Consider the following 20,373-nt stretch of genomic DNA (forward strand, 5'->3'; position numbering starts at 1 on the left):
ATTAGAACACCAAAAGCCACCAAAGAATATCCTGTAACATATGGAGACTGAACAACACACTGTTGAACCACCCGTGGGTCATGGAAGAGATTAGAAAGGAAATTCAAATGTTTATGACAAAAATGATAATACAAATTACCAGCCGCTCAGGGACACAGCAAAGGCAATAACCAGAGGAAAATTTATAGCTCTGAGTTCCTAGATCAACAAATTGCAGATATCTGAAAACAACAATTTAATGAAGCATCTGAGGCTCCTAGAAAAAGAGCAACAAGCCAAACCCAAATCCAGTAGATAGAAACAAATAATTAAAATTAAATCAGAATTAAATTCCCCCAAAACCATAGAAAGAGTCACCAAAACAAGGAGATCATTCTGTGAAAAAATTAACAAAATTGGCGGACCCATAGCAAATCATACCAACAAAAGAGAACACATCCAAATAAACAAACTCAGAGATGAGAATGGAAACATCACCACACAAACAACCTGGATTCAGAACATTATAAGGGACTACTTCTCAAACCTTTACTCTAACAAATTTGAGAATTTGGAAGAAATGCAAGAATTTCTAGCAATTATTGATATGTCCAAACTAAACCAAGAAGATTTAAAACAGCTAAAAAGACACATATCAAGCATCAAAATAGAAACAGCAATAAGAATCCTCCCATTGCCGATGGATTCACATCTGAATTCTACCAGGCCTTCAAAGAAGAACTCACACCAATACTCCTCCAACTCTTCAATGAAATTGAAAGTGAAAGTTCACTACCAAACTCTTTCTATGAAGCCATCATAATCATCATCCCAAAACCAGGCAGGGACTCATCAAAGAAAGAGGACTATAGACCCATTTCTCTGGTGAACATCAATGCAAAACTCCTCAACAAAATTCTGTCCAATGGACTTGAACAACTCATCAAAAAAAATCATACACCATAATCAAACAGGATTCATTTCAGGGATGCAAAGCTGGTTCAGGGTACACAAGCTGGTTCAGGGTACACAAGCCAATTGATGTAATTCATCACATCAACAAGAACAAGGATAAGAACAACATGATCATACCAATAGAACACTGAAAAAGCATTTGACAAGATCCAACATCCCTTTATGATGAAAACTCTGGAAAAATTAGAAATCCATGGAACATTCTTCAATATAATAAAGGCTGTATATGACAAACCTACAGCTAACAGCATAATTAACAGAGAAAAGCCAAAGCCATTTCCTCTAAATTCAGGAATGAGACAAGGATGTCTGCTCTCTCCACCCCTCTTCAATTTAGTAGTAGAATGCCTAGCTACAGCAATAAGTCAATATAAAAACAGAAAGGGTATCCAAACAGGGAAAGATAAAGTAAAACTCTCCCATTTTGCAGATGACATTATCTTGTATTTAATGAACCCCATGGACTCCACTCCCGAGTTACTCAAGCTAATTCGAAATTTTGGCAAGTAGCAGGGTATAAAATTAACCCTCAAAAATCAATGGCTTTCCTGTATGCCAATAATCAGAAGAGCGTGGCTGAAATCAGGAAAGCAACTCCCTTTGTAATAGTCCCCCAAAAAGTAAAATACCTAGGAATTAACTTAACCAAAGAAGTAAAGGACCTCTATGATAAAAACTTTTAACACCTGGAAAAGGAAATTAAAGCAGACTTAAGGAAGTGGGAAAACCTCCCATGCTCCTGGATTGGGAGGATTAACATTGTGAAAACAGCAATACTGCCAAAGGTTATCTACGAATTCAATGCAATACCCATCAATATCCTAATTTCATTCTTCAAGGAAATAGAAGAAGCAATCCAAAAATTCATATGGAATAATAAAAGACCCCAAATAGCAAAAACAATCCTTAGCAGAAAGAACAGTGCTGGAGGAATATAACCCTTGCTCTCACTGTATTTGATGTTCATATAATTTGTGGAGGTGAAGGGCAAAAACAAATCGTTTAAATAGGGATACAAGTGGACCCATTGCAACAATGAGATGTACAAGTCATTCTGTCAAAAAATGAACATTACAGCTTTGGAGGGGGGAGATGGGAAGGGAAGGGGAAACAAAGGAGGAAGCAACAATGCTTGATAAGAAATGTACTCATTACCTTGCCCATGTAATTGTAACCCCTCTGTATGGTATTTTCACAATTAAAAAAAAGACAATTTATATAGCAAACTTGTAGCAAATAGCAAAGCACCTAACAAAAGTGACAAGCATTCTGAAAAAAATGGAAGTATTTTTATTATGTAAATAAAAACATATATGTGAAGCTATCCAACGTTTACTAACAAAAAGAATGTTTAATATATCAAATCTTTCTACAATCTAACCATTAGCATAAGATTGCATAAAATGATGTTTATTGAGATGAACTCCAAGAAATGGAAACAAGAGGTTTTTATTTGCCTTTTTGTGGTTTTGTTTTTCTTTTTTTTTTCTTTCTCTTCTGTTTTTCCCCTTTTGTCATTGTTTTTAATTTCTATACCTTTGTCTTGTTTATAACTTTATCTGATTTGTGTAGAGAAAAGGGAAAGCACAGAAATGGTGGGACAAACAGTGATATTCACTAGACACTATGTTAAAAATGAACTGTACAACTTGTGGGGGAAGGAGATCCGAAGGGAAAACACTAGGAGAAAATAAGGGAAGGGTAACGCATTGCTCAAGAAGAAATGCACTCAATCCTGACTTAAGTAACTAACTCTGCAGTACATCACCTTTACAATAATTTTTTTTAAAGAGTATTTCTGTTTAGTCATAAATCTTAGTTAGTTTTACAGTGATTAATATAAATCAATTTCCATTTACAAAATAGACAAAAGTCTAGAAAAAAGTAGAGAGAGCATCAAACAAATGTCCTTTATGCTGATTATATCTATGTACTTTCCTTACTACAAAAAAATCTAGGAAACACACATAACTTGACTACAGAGACTAACATAAAATGAATTTTAAATTTATGTAAATTTTATATTCTACTAATAACTTAAGTTCAATAATTGGCCTACAAAAAATGATTTAGTATGTGTAAATTGATTGGAATTTTTGGAATTTCCATTCCCTGGGTTTTGATAACTAACATGTAAATGTAGAAGATATAATAATTTTAGATTTTTACATTTTTAGATTATTGACATCATAACTGTTTATTCCTATTGTAGTATAATAAGTCTTAGTCTAAACTATATATCCTTTCAGACATTAAACTTTTCAGATATTAAAACTTTACTAACCTCAGTTTTCAAGGTTTGTAATTCATTTTGCAGCACGAACTTCTCCAGTGCTAACGCTTCTAAATTTGTTTCCATGTCTTTACATTTCTAAAAGCAAGTGTTATATTTTAAGTAATAATGATGGTTTAAAAATCTCAATATTTAGATAACAATTAAGATAATCTCACTAACAATAGAGGAATGAAACATTGGTATTAATTGTAAAAACATTGTCTAGTGAAGCTATTATTGGACTAGAATAAAACTGGTAAACATTAGAACTACTCAGAAGACTATATGCATTGTGGGATATGTAAGAAGTAAAGTATCTATTAGTAATAATAATGCCAAGAAAATTCATTCTGATTTTCACATTTGTTGACCTTTCTTGAAGAAAATATATCAACCATTGGATATCTACTTAAGATGGTGTTAAATGGCAAGAATTTCTTAGGTCTCAAGTACAAAGTTGAGTTCAACTTTGGAGGGTAAATACAGTCCTACTTAGAATATGCAATATCCTATCATAAGAAGGGTTGGATTGACAGGGATGTAGAAGAATGATGAAAAGAATAAACATTGATCAGGATGTATTAAACTCATAAACTGATTTATCAAATGGTAACTATGTTCTACAGCTACTTAGTAGCATTAAAAATATAATTTTTAAAGGCTAAATTTCATCCAAGTGCCGGTGGCTCACGGCTATAGTCCTAGCAACTCAGGAGTCTGAGATCTGAGAATCACAGTTCAAAGCCAACCTGGGATGGGAAGTCTCTGAGACTCTTATCTCCAAATAGCCACCAGAAAACAAGAAATGGGGTGGTGGTTCAAAGTGGTAGAGCTCTAGCCTAGAGTGAAAAAGTTCAGGGACAGTGCCCAGACACAGTTCAAGCCCCATGACTGACAAAATAAAAAAGTTCAGTTTCAAATTGAGAGCTTTATACTTACATCTTCTAATGAATTTTGATCCTGTAGAACTCTGAAAAACACACCATATTTACATACACATAAATTTAAATTATATAAATATTAGTGTACATTTTAAATACCATGTCAAAATATACCCCTAATTCTCCCAAAAGATACTACCAGATTGTTTTTATTTTTCCAATACGTATCAGGTGCAAGTACATACTATTGCATGGAAACATTTGAATCTGTAAGTTTTATTAGTAGGTTGGGTTTGTTTTGTTTCTTTTTTCATATAAATGAAATCACTCTCTTTCTCCAAATTTCCTCACCATATAAACTATTTCTCATTTCTTTATAATGTCATTTATTATTCATTGAAAGAGTTGGCTAATAACACTGTAAAAAATCAAATAGCAAATACTTTAACTTCTGAAAACATGATTGTTTCTGTCATTGTGACTCAACTCTTCAAGAGAAGGGGTGTAGAGTAGTTGTAAATATTGGCATATTCCAATAAAATTTCATTATGAAAGCAAACTACAGCTGAGAAGGTGGCTCAGTGGTAGAGCGCTTGCCTTGCATGCCTGAGGCCCTGGGTTCAATTCCTCAGCACCACATAAGCGAAAAAAATAAAAAAGAAAAAGAAAGCAAACTACAGGCCAATTTTCTCTCATGAATTACAGTTTGCCAAAACTTTTACCATGGTATAGATAATTCAAAGTTTTAGTTGAGAAATGAGTTCCTTGTTAATTAATAAGAGTTTATAATTGACTTTATAGACATGATTATTATTATATTCAATTTGTTTATTTATAAAGCATAATTAAGTGGTCTTTAAAATAGCCACTCAAGTGAATAATCATCACCATCACCATTATCTAAATTTGGAATGTTTTTATTTCTAACAGAAAAACTTACCTCAAATTAATCACTCCTTATTCCCCCCCATGGATTTGGAAAGACCTGTACAACAATAATCTATTTTGCTATACTAATTTTCATATTCTGATTACTTCAGTATAAATAGGCCACATAAAATGTTATATTTTGAAACTAGATAATAACATAATGTTTCTGAGATTAATCTGTGATGCTGCATGCATGCATTTATACTATGTTCTTTTATCCTGTTAAATAACATTTGAGAACAGATAGTATAGATTGATAAAGCTATGTAGTACCTTGCTCATGTAATTGTAACCCCTCTGTATGTTACTTTCGCAATAAAAAACTTATTAATTAAAAAAGTTAATAATGTAAGTTTAAAAAAGAATGTAGATATCTAGCATATATGTTACATGTCCATATAAGTATATCTACCATGTTCTATTGATTCAATTTTAGATATTTGAATTTTTCTGCTTTTGGCTTTATCAATAATGTTATTATATTTATGTACAAGTGTTTGTGAAGATATGTGTCTTAATTTCTCACATGTACAAAGTTAGGTATAGAATTCATGAGCCATATGTTAAGTATACATTTAGCTTCATGAAGAAATTACTGTTTTCAAAAAAAGAATATATATATATATATATATATATATATATATCACTTAATTTCCACTAGTCAGAACTGAGAGTTATCTTTAAGGTGATAAAACACAAGCCAGAGGGGGGGAAAAAGTCAAGGAAGAGCACTAGACTCTGATTGAAGCTACCGAACCTGCACAAAATAATTTAAAAATAAATAAATTTACAGTGATTCAAGGATGACTTAATTTTACCATATTCTTGCTAAGAATTGTCAAAATACCTTGAATAATAAATGCAAATCTGAGGAAAATAGCCAATGCTGTTATATCACAAACTTTATTATTGACCTCAAACTTCATTACAAACTTATAACAAAAACAGCTTGGGACTGACACAAAAACAGGTCTGAAGACCAGTCGAACAGACTACACAATCCAGAAATCAACCCATATACTTACAGACATTTGATATTTGACAAAGAAGCCAAATACACATGTTGAAAAAGATAGCCTCTTCAGTAAATGGTGTTGGAAAACTGGACATCCAGATATAGAAGACTGACATTGTTACTTGTCTGTCACCTAGTACTAATATTAACTCAAAATGGAACAAAGACTCAATATCCTATCTAAACCTTTAAATTACTGCAAGAAAGAAGAGGAGAAGCATTGTCATAAGCATTAATTTTCTGAAGAGGGTTTCAGGAGCTTTGCAAATCAGAAAGAAGTCAATAAATGGGACTGCATCAAACTAAAAGGTTTCTGCACAACTAAGATATGCTTACTAAGCAGAAAAGTTAGACTACAGAATAGATCTTTACCAGCTAGACATCTGACAAGAGACTACTACCCAGAATATACAGGTATTTAAGAAAATACCTCTGGAATCACTAAATAAATAGCTTCTCAGAAGAAGAAGCAAGAGTGGCCAATAAATACATGAGGAGATGTTCAACCTTTCCTGGCCAAAAAAGAAATGCAAATCAAAACAACATTGAGATTCCATCTCATCCCAGTAAGATTGGCCATCATCACGAATATGAGCAACAACAAATGTTGTTGGGGGTGTGGGGGAAAATGGAAACCTATTACGTTGGTGAAAATACAAAACAGAGAAACCATGCTGGAAAGTGTTTTGGAGATTCCTTAAAAATCTAAACATAGAATTAACCTATGATCAGGCAGTAACACTTTTGGACATCTATCCAGAATATTACAGAGGAAAAAGGATTATGATCCAAACCAACATAAAAGTATCAAAACCATTTAACAAAAATATATGTTGGCCATTGTAACAGTGAGATGTACAAGACACTGTTGAAAATGAACTTTGCAACTTGAGGGGTGGGGAGGGAGGAGTTGGGAAGGTGAGGAGGGAAGGTATGGTAGGGGAAAAACAGAGGAGGTGATAATAATGCTCCATAGGAAATGTACTCATTACCTTAAAACACACACACACACACACACACACACACACACACACACACACACACATATACACTGGCACATCTGTGTTCATTGCTGCATTATTCACAATAGGGAAAACAAGGAAACAGCCCGGATACCATACAACAGATGATTGGATTGAGAAAATGTGATTGATAGCTTTATTAACTTTACTCCTCTACTAAAAAGGATAGCATGTCATTTGCAGGGAAATAGATGGACCTAGAAAATTTTGTTAAATGAAGTAAGTCAGGCTCAGGGAGACACGCAGCAGATGTTTTCTTCATATGTGGATTTTAATATAAAATAATAATATACACATGATTATTTTATACAAATACAAACAAGCAAATTGTAAAAGCAGTGTATGTAGAAGAATCCAACAGTGTCACTCCTTTGAACAAGAAAGGAACTGTTTAACAAAATGAATACATGTTATAGACAGGAGGTAATAAGAAGGGGGCACATTGGTGGAGGGAGTAAGGGTGAGCAAAAGCCATCATTATACTCAATGAACATTGTGTCAAAAATGAACTGTATATCTTGATGGGAAGGATGGGATGAGGAAAGATGGGAGAGTTATGAAAGGAGTGACTTTAAGGCATTGTATTTGTAACATGAACTCTGGAATTGAAACCCTTTTCTACAGCTACTTAATAAAAGTACTTTTGAAGTACTTTTACACAGCATTACGTTAATATTTAAGTTTGATATTAGAAAAATATAGTATGCTACTAGGCAAAAATGTTATCATTTTATTTGCATGTCAATGACTATAAATAATAATAAACATGTAAGAAATGTTTACTGGCCAATTTCTTTTGGTTAATGACTTTTTTATATTGCACTTTTCCAAACTGATTTTTTACTTTTCACAGAGGTTTAAAATAATCTCACTTTTTATGGCTGAGTAATATTTCAAGGCGTGGTGTGTGGTGTGTGGTGTAGTGTGGAGTGTACTCACACTTGCATGAGTATGTGTGTGTATGTATTAGTGTGAGTACATTTTATGTATTTAGTACTTGTTGGAAATGTTAACTGATTTCATAGTTGTGAATATTCAATAAACTTTGATATGCAGGAATATTAAGGAATCTCTCTTGTATATGAATTACATTCCTTCAGAAATATGCCCAAATTTGATAAGATATAATCCCAAAGTAGATCTACTTTTAGGGTTTTGAGAAATAAATACTGATTTTTACAGTAGTTTAAATCATTTATATTCCCTCCAATCATGTCTGAAGTTTCTTTTTCCCCCAAATCCTAGCCCACATCTTTTTTGTGTTTCCTTGATGATTTACTATTGTGACCAGGATGATATGAAATCATAGTGTAGTTTTGAATTGCATTTCATTTAAGGTTGGGGAAACTGAGCATTTCTTCGTGTGTCTAGTTGCCCTTTACAATTCTTCTTCTGGATACTATTCTCCTAACTTACACATTTATTAGATAGATTGTTCTGTGGTCATTTATTTTTCTGAGATCTTTGTACATCAGTGCTCTTAATGATGAATAGCTGGTAAGGCTCCCCCTCCCCAATTTTCTATGTTCTATTGTCACTAGTAATTGCTTATTTTTGATTTGCAGGTTTTTTCTCATTTGATATAATCCCATATGTCAATTCTTGCTCTTATTTCCTAGATAACTATTAAAATTAATTCTAGCCGGGTGCCTGTGGCTCACGCCTGTAATCCTAGCTACTCAGGAGGCTGAGATCTGAGGATCACGGTTCAAAGCCAACCTGGGCAGGAAAGTCTGTGAAACTCTATCATCTCCAATAAACCACCAGAAAACCAGAAATGGTGCTGTAGCTCCAGTGGTAGAGTGTTATCCTTGAGCTGAAGAGCTGAGGGACAGAGCTCAGGCCCAGAGTTCAAGCCCCACAACTGACAAAAAAAAAAAAAAAAAAAAGAAGAAGAAAGAAAGAAAGAAATTAATTCTATGTGCCAATATCTTCCAGAGTTTTTTCATTGCAGCATAAAAATTTCAAGTTTTGTATTAAAACTTTTGACCAATTTTGGGATTTTTAACAAGATGAGAGCTATATGTCAGTATTTCTAATACCCTTTGTTAATGACAGCTTTTCTCCAGTTTTCCTTGTTTCCCTGTTTGGTAACTTTTTTCAAAGAACAAGGACCGTAATTGTGTGCATTTATTCCTAGGACAAATGTCCTCTTTTATTCTGTTTTGTGACAGTTCAATGCTGTTTTTATCAATATGGCTCAATAGTATAAATTGCAATATGGTTTGTGATACCTCCAGCATTGGTACTTTTGCTCAGGATTTCTATTTGACATCTTTCATGCATGTTTACAAAATATATTTTAGAGCTGACTTTTACTTTTCCACAACTATTGTCAATGTGATTAGCATGAGCATTGCATTGATACTTCAGTTTACTTTGGGTAGTATGGCTATTTTCATGATACTAATTATGCAAATGAAGTAGCAAGGGAAGTCATTTATAGTCTCAAGTCTTATTCAAATACTTTTCTCAAGATTTTATAGTTTTTTTTTAAGATTTTATAGTTTTTACTGGAAAGTCCTTTGAACTCCTGGGTTGATTTACACATAGTTGTAGGGTTATATTTTTCTTTTTAGGATATTGTGAATGAAATTACTTTCCTGATTTTGTTATCAATCTCTTCATTGTTGATATATGGAAATGCTACATATTTGTGCTGCTGAAAAGAATTATTCAACTTAGGATTTGGGGAATTATTTTTTAATATTTTTCTTATTTTAAATGTATGGAATCCAGTCATCTGCAGGTAGGAATCATTTAAATTCTTCCATATTTGAGGGGGTTTTTTTTTGGGGGGGGAGGTGGTCCGGTCATGGGGCCTGAACCCTGGGCCTGAGCACTGTCCCTCAGCTCTTCAGCTCAAGGCTAGCACTCTACCACTTGAGCCACAGCGCCACTTCTGGCTTTTTGCTTTTTGCTTATGTGGTGCTGAGGAATCGAACCCAGGGCCTCATGCATGCAAGGCAAGCGTTCTACCACTGAGCCACCTTCCCAGCCTATATTTGAGTTTTTAATTACTATATTTATCTTTAAATAGCTGTAAAAGGGGCTTAGCATTCAGCAAATCAGTTTATAAGTATAGAGCATTTTGACCTGAGTATAGAGCATTTTGACCCTTTCATCATTCTTTGCCATGCTTCCCAAATCCACTGCTCCCCACAATTTCCTAGTTTCATAGGATATGTATTGAATGTTATGATTATATTCTCACTCCTTTCTTTTCTTCATTTGTCTATGTCCCCCTCACACATCTCGATTCCCAGCTTTGTGGTATTCATTTTGTTGGACTTTTAGTTCATTTTCTAAGAAATTACACCATTTGAAATTTCCCTGTGTATATTTCTGTTCATATGTTTGTAAATATTTGCATACAAATGCATATATATTTATACTACATTTATAAATTATATCTAGTTTCCACACCTGAGAGAAAACATGCAACTTTTGACTTTCTGGGCCTGATTTATTCCACTTAACTGTCCTATGATCCAGTAATATTACTCTTGAGTGTGTATCCAAAAGATTACAAATGAAGATAGAGTAAAGCCACTTTAACAACCATATTCATTGTTGAGCTATTAATCATAAGCCAAGTTATACAGTCCAGGTGCCCTTCAATGGATGACTGGATCAAGAAAATGCAGATATACACAATGGAATTTTACTCATTCATTAGGAAGAATGATATTACATCATTTGCAAACAAATGGAAGGAACTTGAATTGTTCTTTTTTTCCTCCTTTCACGTTATATTGTCTTTCTAGAAATTCCAGTACCATACAGAATAAGGGTGAAAATAGTGGACATTATTTTCTTGTTCTTAACTTCAGAGGGAGTGGTTTCAGTGTTTATTTATTGAGTATGATGTTGACTATAGATTTGTCACATATTTGTCACATCCTTTATGATGTGAAATTACATTACTTCTATTTTGACATACTTCAAGGACTTTTTTAAGATTATGTGTTTTTATTTTCTGTTTTGTAGATGTCAACTTTTGTGATTCTCTGTACATCTAATACTGTGTGAGTTATACATAAACTTTATGCATTTGTACATATTTAAAATACTTAAAGTTACATACATTATAAAATTTGTTTTTTGTGTGTTTTAATGAGGCATTTGAAAAATTCATATAACTTTTATTGTTAAGTATGTTATCATATTTGTTGGATAACGTGAATATTGCTATCAGTGATGGTTTGTTCCTTTCCTTACCTTTAGAATTCCTACAGGTAATTTCAGCACAGAAATTATTTCCTGAAATTTACAATATTAAAGTACAGATGTTTTCTTTTTCCTCTCTTATCAACATCTTCAACCCACTGATTCTCTCTGAAGATAGAAAGTTTCCTGAATAATTATGAAAGATTTATATGTGTGTCTGTTTGCATACACATATGCACACAGAATAGGAGAGGACAATATGAGTGGATCTCACTTATTCAGAACTGTGGAAAATGCATTAGCATTGAAACATTCCATGAGTTTTTCTTCTCCCAAATTATTAAAATGCATGGTCACAAATACAATTTTATATATTTAAGGTGTGAGAATATAATGGTTAGAGAAGTATGCATTGTGAAATGATTACCATACTGCAAATAAAGAACAAATTTATCACTCAGTTTCCATTACAAAAAATGTATCTAGACTTTGCATTCAGTAGAAGATTATTCTGATTCATGCAAACGATTAAAAAGACTAAATTCAGATATTGTATGTCTAATATTACACCAAACAATGCTGACATCGCAGTTTCTTTATTCCTTATGAAAATAATTCCTTCCAGAAATACTTATTTAGAAAGCTTGTAGGCTTCTGTGATATAAAGATTTTTAATAAAGGCTTACATATCACTTTTTATGTCTATGTATTTGTCTCTTTTTTACTTAATTACTATTGGTTGCTTGTTTATATATCTACTGATATAAATTTATCTCATTATGGCAAGGAATCTCTTTTTGGTGAAATGCTAAATATCAAATTATACATTTTCTCTCATAAATAGTTGTTAAAATATATTGCTTGCAATGAAATTTTTATTGAAATGGATGCACAATTTTGTCAAATATTGTTCTATACTGAGATTATCATTTGTTTATTTCTTGATTTTATTTATATTCTATTACATTGTTTTATATATTATAAAACATCCTTTTGAAACCAAATTGACCCACATTTAATGATTTTTTAATGTCTTTGAATTTGGTTTGCAAGTGTTTGGGAACATTTCTTTTGATATTTATTAAAAGTATTGGTCTATGTTTTTCTTTTGTTGTATCCTTATCCAGTTTTGGAATGACTGGCTTAATCATGTGAGCTTAGTAGTATTTCTTCTCAATCTATTTCATGGAAAACCTTGAAGGGTTGATACTTTTTAAATGCCTGATCGAATTTGTCAATGATTCCATCAGGTCCTGGGCTCTACTTTGCTGTGAGATTCATTATTGCTACTTTAATCTCATTTATTATTATTGAAGGTCTATTGAAGTGATTTATAGCTTTTGGTTCAATTTTGGCACTTCAAATGCATCTAGAAATTTATCAACATTTTTAGATTTTCCAGTTCCATTGAATAAAGATTTTCAAAATATTATGTTATTTTCCTCTATATTTCATTGTTATTTGTTGGTTCTAATTTTATTAATTTGGGTCATTACCTTTTTGGTCTAGTCTAGACTTTACCATGGTTATCTTTTCAAAGCATTTTTTGTTTTATTTATTGCTTTGCAGAATGCAACTATCTATTCATTAATTTCTACCTGATTTGGACTTTCCACATGCTAAGTTTGGATTTTCTTTTTATATGTTTTCCTAAGAATTTGAAGTGTATACATAGGCTGTTTATTTGAGATGTCTCTGGGTGTTTTGTTTGTTTGTGTCAGTCATAGGACTCCAGATCAGGGCCTGGGCACTGTCTCTGAGCTCTTTTTGCTCAAGAATAGCCTTCCACCACTTTGAGCCATAGCTCCACTTCTGGCTTTCTGGTAGTTAATAGGAGATAAAACTCTCACAGACTTTCCTGCCCTGGCTGGCTTTGGACTCAATCCTCAGACCTCAGGCTCCTGAGTAGTTAAGATTATAGTTGTGAGTCATCAGTGCCCCCTCCTGATACCTCTGTTTGTATTCTGTAGACATTATAACTATTATCTTTCCTCTTGAATTACGTTTACTTGTTCAAAAAAGCCTAGTATGTTATGTTCTCATTTTCATTACTTTTAATTTATCATCATATTCAATAACATATTAATGTCTCAACAAGGTGGTTTTTCAGTCTCTATTTTGCTATTTTCTGTGATTTTTGTTGCTGTTGAATTCTAGCTTTATTTCATTATGATCCAATAGAATATAAGGAGCTATGTTAATGTTATTGCTTGATAACAGTTTGTGTCCTAAAATATCAAAGCATTACATAATATGCCACAAATATACATAATCTGGGAAGGAAAACTGGGAAAATAGTAGGAGTGATGAGGAAAAGTAATAGAAGAAGTGAATATAGCCAAGGTATATTATATGTAAGGTATGAAGCTTCCATGACAAAAAGAATTTTATGTAGTAAGCTACATAAAATTTAATACACAAATGAAAAATGAAAGCGGAACACTTATTTTAGAAAAGAATCTATATAAAATTATATGTGTAAATATTAACAATCTACATTTATGATCATTTTAATATTTGTTTGTCAAAATATGATAAAATGCATATGAAATTCACCATCTTTGACATTATAGAGTGTTAACAATATGTATATTGTATTATAACCAAAACCTAGAACTTTCTAATCATCTAATACTGAAAATTTGGTATGTATTAAACTGCACCTCCACTCTCCAGAGCCTTTCACTTTTGGGAGCCATTATTAGGTTTTCTGTCTTTATGAATTTTTACTGGATATCTAATATGAAGAAAATCATATTTGTCCTTTTGTGATTGGCTTAGGGAATTTACTTTGAGGTCCTCAAGTTTTATTTAGAAAACAACATATATCTGAATTTTTTTAAGACTAACCAATAATGGATTGTTCATATATATTAGATATGAATATATGAAATATTTGAAAACACATGATAAATAATGTATATGTTTATATGATATTTATGAATGCATATAACATAACAATGTGTCATAGAGATATGAATATATATTATACATATATAATAATGTGTTTATAATACATATTATATGTATACATATATACATACTTTATTTTGTTTTTCCACTTACCCATTTTGACCTTTTAGATTTTTTATATCATTTGCAGTATGCAGTAAAATGGGCATAAAAAATCTTTTGAAGCCCGTTTTCAACATTTTTTGATGTAAATATGTACAGAACAGTATCTGGATGATGTAATATTTGGCTTTTAATTTATTAGGGAACAACATACCATTTTTCAGAAGCAGACAGTTTGTTTCTATTTCACATGCTATATAGTTGTAACTTTTAATTAAAAATTATGTGTGCTACATAAAACATTAAGTATGCTAAGATATATATTAATGGATCTATTCATATATTGGTATAAGAATATTAAATAGTTGATAAGTATTTTCTTCTATGTCCAATATTTCTATGGTAAATATATACTAAATTTGATCACTGAAAATATTTGTTTTAAAATCTTACCTCTCTAGTTTCTTTGACTGCATCTTAAACATATTAATCATCACCTTCAATTGATTAGAAGCTGAATGAGCAGATTCTGCTATGAAAATAAATAAACATAAAATTGTTAAAATGGCTGAGGTTATAGTTCTACCCTCATATAGCTCACAGTTAGAGATGTGAATGCTAAGCCTCCCTAGCCATAAAAGAAATGCAAATCAAAACAACATTGAGATATCACCTCAACCCAGTTACAATGGCTAAAATCAAGAACTCTAATAACAACAGATGCTGGAGGGGATGTGGACAGAAGGGAATCCTACTGCATTGTTGGTGGGAGTGTAAACTTGTTCAACCACTTTGGAAAGTAGTATGGAGGTTCTTCAAAAACTCCACATAAAGCTCCCCTATGACCCAGCAATCCCACTTTTGGGCATTTACCCAAATTATCACAAACAAGACCATACTACCAGTACAAAACTATGCTTACTGCAGCATTATTTACCATAACAAAGATATGGAACCAACCCAGATGCCCCTCAGTAGATGAATGGATCAAGAAAATGTGGTATATATACACAATGGAATTCTATGCCTCCATCAGGAAGAATGACATTGCCCCATTTGTTAGGGAATGGGAAGACTTGGGGAAAAAATTCTATTAAGTAAAGTAAGGTAGGCCCAAGAAACATAGGTCCCATGGTTTCCCTTATTTGCAATAACTAGTATATGTCTGAGACAAGCAGAAATGGTAAGATAAGTTGATGTTAGGCAAAATGAACTCCAAGATAGGACTCAAATGTTTTTTTTTTCTTCTTATTGTTTCTAACATATTTATAAGATGATTTCTTTGTTGTTTTGTATGTCCCTCCGCCACAGTATAACCCCTGTTTTCACTGTATTTGATGTCGGTACAATTTGTAGAGGGGAAGGGGAAAAACAAATTGTTTAAATAGGGATAGAGGTGGACCCATTTCAACAAGGAGATGTACAAGACGTTATGTCAAAAAATGAACTTTACAACTTTGGCACGGGGAAAAGGGGGCAGATGGGAAGGGATGGTAGGGGAAACAAAGGAGGAGGCAACAATGCCTGATAAGAAATGTACTCATCACCGTGCTAATGTAATTGTAACCCCTCTGTACGGCATTTTCACACACACAAAAAAAGAAATAGGCATAGAGAGGACTGGAGGGCCACATTACTAAAGAACAAAATACTTCTGAATGATAAGTATTGGTATCTTATTAAACAAGTATATGCAAGGCTCTGTGTTATTTGAATCTTTGTAATTCTTAAAATAACTCACAAAAGAAGATATACTTGCCATTTTGAAATGAAGGCATTCAGCCACAGAGACCCAATATAAACGATTGAAAACTATACAGCTGGCAAGTGACCAATGATATTATATTCCAGTGTGTAAAAGAATAAAAATACACTTAGGTGATGGTAATTCTAATGGGGTGAAGAGGCATCCCAATGTTGGTTTTATTTACATTTCCTTTATAGCCAGAAATGTTGAACTTTTCTTCACGTGTCTATTGGCCATTTGCACTTCTTCTGAGAAGACCCTCTTTAGCTTATCAGCCCATTTATTAATTGGGTTGTTGGTTTTCTAAGGATTTAATTTTTTAAACCCACTACTTTGCCAAAGTTTTTTTTGTTTTTCATTTAGTGGTATATTTTATTCAATAATAAATAAGTGATCAGGTATTTTACATCCTTATATTTGCACATATCTTTTTAAAATTTTATTTTTATTATGAAGGTGATGTACAAACTGGTTAAAACTACATAAGTTAGGTGAAGAGTACTTTTTATAAATAATGTCATCCCTTCCCTCACTCTTTCAGTTTTCCATTCCAGGTATACTATTACTCATTTGTTCACTTTTTTGTCCCTGCACATCTGTACCTTTCCCTTACCCTCACAAAGTTAGATAAATGAATAAACAAGACAAAAAGAAAACAAAACCAAAACAGCAACAACGAAAAACATCTTATTTCAATTTCCTGGAGTTCATTCTGATAAATATTTTATATGATCAGATGCACATAGGTATTGCGCCTTTTCATTCATTTCCCAAGAATATCCTCCTGTGAGACTTTGGAGAAGATGACAGAAAGAGAATAGTGAATGAACTAAGCTATCCCCAAAGAAGCAGAATTTGGGGGTCCCATCAGGCTTTCCATGCCTAGAGAGTCACACCAAGTAAGCTATGGTTATACAGAGATATACTCCAATGAGAAAAGTTTATAAGCTGCCTGCATATAAAGACAGAATTAAGGAGAGTAAAAGTCTCCCTCGTTGCAGATGACATGATCCTGTATTTAAAGAACCCGATACATTCTTCTCCCAAGTTACTTAATCTGATGGAAAACTTTTGCAAAGTAGCAAGGTATAAAATTAACCCAGAAAAATAAGTAGTTTTTTCTGTATGCCAACTGTAGGAAGAGATGTGAAGGAACCAAAGATGTGAAGGAACTCTATGATGAAAACTGTAAAAACCTGAAAAAGGAGATTAAAGCAGATTTAAGGAAATGAAAAACCTCCCAAGTTCCTGGATTGGAAGATTAACATCCTGAAAATTCCAATACTGCAAAGCTATTTACAAATGCAATGAACTACCCATTACAATCCCAGAGCATTCTTCAATGATATAGAGAAAGCAATCCAAAAATTCATATAGAATAATAGAAGACCCTGAATAGCAAAACTAATTATCAGCAGGAAGAATAGTGGTGGAGCATTATCAATGCCAAATTTCAAACTCTTATTGTAGAGATAGTAATAAAAACAACTTGATGCTGGCACAAGAATAAGCCAGAGAACCAAAGGAATAGAATAGAAGATCCAAAAATGAACCCACAAACCTATCGCCACCTAATATTTGATAAGGAAAACAAAAACACAGAATGGAAGAAAGACAGCCTCTTCAACAAATGGTGCTAGCAGAATTGGCTATCCATGTGCAGAAAACAGGCTAGATCTTTATATATCATCATACACCAGAATCAATTCCAAATGAATCAAAACCTCAATATAATAGCAGAGACACAAAATATTATAGGAAGGGATAGGGGAAACATTCAGGTTCCTTGGCATGGGTCAAAACAAGATCCAGACTCACTACAAATCAAAGAAAGACTGGATAAATGGGATTGCATCAAGTTGAAGAGTTTCTGCATGGCAAAGGGCATAGCTAGCAAGATAAATAGAAAGCCCACAGAATGCAATTCAGTATAAGCTATGCATCAGACAAGGGCCTAATATCTAAAAATATTTAGAACTCAAAAAATTACCCCCCAAAAAAACAAACTCTCAAAGAAACAAAAACCCCATTAATAAATGGGCTAAAGACGTAAAGAGAAATTCCTTAGGGGAAGAAGAATGGCCATTAGAGAGGTGTTCAACATTTCTAGTCATAAAAGAAATGTAAATCAAAACAACATTGAGATTCCACATCACCCCAGTTGGAATGGTCATTATCAAGAAAACTAACTATAAGAAATGCTAGGGCCGGGTGCTGGTGGCTCACTCCTGTAATCCTAGCTATTCAGGAGACTGAGATCTGAGGATCACGGTTCAAAGCCAGCCCCGGCAGGAAAGTCCGTGAGACTCTGATCTCCAATAAACCACTAGAAAACTGAAAGTGGCACTGTGGCAAGTGGTAGAGGGCTAGCCTTGTGAAGAGCTGAGGGATAGTGCCCAAGCCCAGAGTTCAAGCCCCATGTCCAACAACAACAACAACAACAAAAAGAAATGCTAGGACTGGGAAGATGGCTCACTAGTAGAGTGCTGCCTTGCATACACGAGGCCCTGAGTTTGATTCCTCAGCACCACATAAGCAGAAAAAACTGGAAGTGGTGCTGTGGCTCAAGTGGTAGAGCACTATCCTGAGCTGAATAGCTGAGGGACAGTGCCCAGACCCAGATTTCAGGCCCATGACCTACAAAAAAAAAAAGAAAGAAAGAAAATCTTAGCAAGGGTGAAGCCAAAAGGTAATGCTATTCCACTGTTGGTGGGAATGTAAGCTTGTTTAACCACTGTGGAAAACAGTATGAAGGTCCCTCAAAAGACTAAATATAGAGTTTCCATATCACCAAGCAATCCCACTCCTGGGCATTTATGCATTTGGCTAGTATCAAGAAAATGTAGTATATTTACAAAATGGAATTCTATGGTTCCATTAGAAACAATGAAATTGCCCCATATGTAAAGAAATGGAAAGACCTGGAGAAAAATTATATTAAGCAAAATAAGCATAGGTTCAATAGGTTAAATAGGTTCATCTGTAATAATTAAAATATGCATACAAATCTACAAGTAGATATAATCGATAGTAAAAGACAAACAATTACACTTGGAAATTACTAATTAAATAGCACTCTAAACATTCACACAATGAGAACAAAGGAGGATATTCTTAGGAGAGGATCACAAGGGCTCAATAGTTATGTGAATATGATCATATAAAATGATGCTTGTTGAAATGAACTCCAAGAAATGGAAACAATAGCTTTCCGTTATACTGTTTTCCTTTTTTTTCTACCACCTTCCCTTCAGTTTATTCCCTTTTGTCACTGTTTTTTATTTCTGTACCTTTTGTCTTACATATAAGTTTATCTGATTTGGGGAGGCAGAAATGGAAGCACAAAACTGATGGAACAAAGTGTGAACCAATTTAGCAGTGATACTCACTAGACACTATGTTGAAAATGAACTATACAACTTGGGAGGGATGGGTATCAGCAGGGGAAAATGAGGGAAACGTTTCAAAAGAAAGGTAGTCATTACCTGATTTGGATAACTGCAACCCCTCTGTACATCACCTTTACAATAAAATTTAAATGAGAAGAAAATACCAAACACACACACACACACACACACACACACACACACACACACACACTCAACTCACTCACAGAAAAACAATACCCCCAGTGGTCTGGCTGTGTGTGAATACATAGAATCTCATATAATTTATCATGTCCCAGTATATTATTCTTTTACCGTCCACATGTTTACTTGTAGTTTTCTAGGCAAATTCCAGTTTCCACAAATGAGGGAAACTACACAACCTTTGTTTCTCTGGGTCTGGCTTACTTCACATAATAATTTTTCCCAAATCTTTCCATTTTGTTAGGAATGGTAATATATCCTTTCTGGTGGATGAGTATATTTCCATTGTGTGTGTGTGTGTGTGTGTGTGTGTGTGTGTGTGTGTGTGTGTGTGTGTGTGTGTGTGTGTGTGTGTATAGATGATAGATAGATAGATAGATAGATAGATAGATAGATAGATAGATAGATAGATAGATAGATAGATAGATATAAAAAATTTTTCTTGCTCTAGTCATCCACTGAGGAGCATTTGGGCTGATTCCAAGTCTCAGCTATGGTAAATAACATTGCAATGAACATGGTTGTGCTGATAGGTTTACTTTGGCCTTTTTTGTGTTCTATTGGATAAATGCCCAAAAATGAAGACCATATGAATAGAATTGTATCCAACTCAAAATTTTATTCATTGTAAAGTACATAGCTAACAAGATAAATAAAAATACCACAGAATGGAAGAATTTTACCAGTGATGCCTAATATCCAAGGGCCTAATATCCAAAATATACTTCTAGCTAAAAAAATTAAACTTCCCCAAAAATAAACCATCAAAGAAAC

General features: G+C 33.3%; 1 protein-coding gene across 2 annotated transcripts in view; it reads right to left on the reverse strand.

Moving 5' to 3' along the window:
- The window catches only part of Ccdc7 (coiled-coil domain containing 7), a 196,349-nt gene that overhangs the window by 147,945 nt on the left and 28,031 nt on the right, over positions 1-20,373 (reverse strand). Inside the window, exons 10-12 of one of the 2 annotated variants that reach the window (XM_069990678.1) lie at positions 14,716-14,791; positions 4,169-4,199; positions 3,239-3,325 (exon numbers count right to left, since the gene is read on the reverse strand). In XM_069990678.1, the coding sequence (XP_069846779.1) occupies positions 3,239-3,325; positions 4,169-4,199; positions 14,716-14,791 (194 nt within the window). Of the gene's footprint in view, positions 1-3,238; positions 3,326-4,168; positions 4,200-14,715; positions 14,795-20,373 lie in introns of both variants that reach the window. The other variant, XM_069990677.1, reaches the window with a different exon arrangement.

This window comes from Dipodomys merriami, unplaced genomic scaffold (assembly GCF_024711535.1).
Source record: "Dipodomys merriami isolate MVZ:Mamm:240054 unplaced genomic scaffold, mDipMer1.0.p SCAF_4, whole genome shotgun sequence".
NCBI classification, from domain to species: domain Eukaryota; kingdom Metazoa; phylum Chordata; class Mammalia; order Rodentia; family Heteromyidae; genus Dipodomys; species Dipodomys merriami.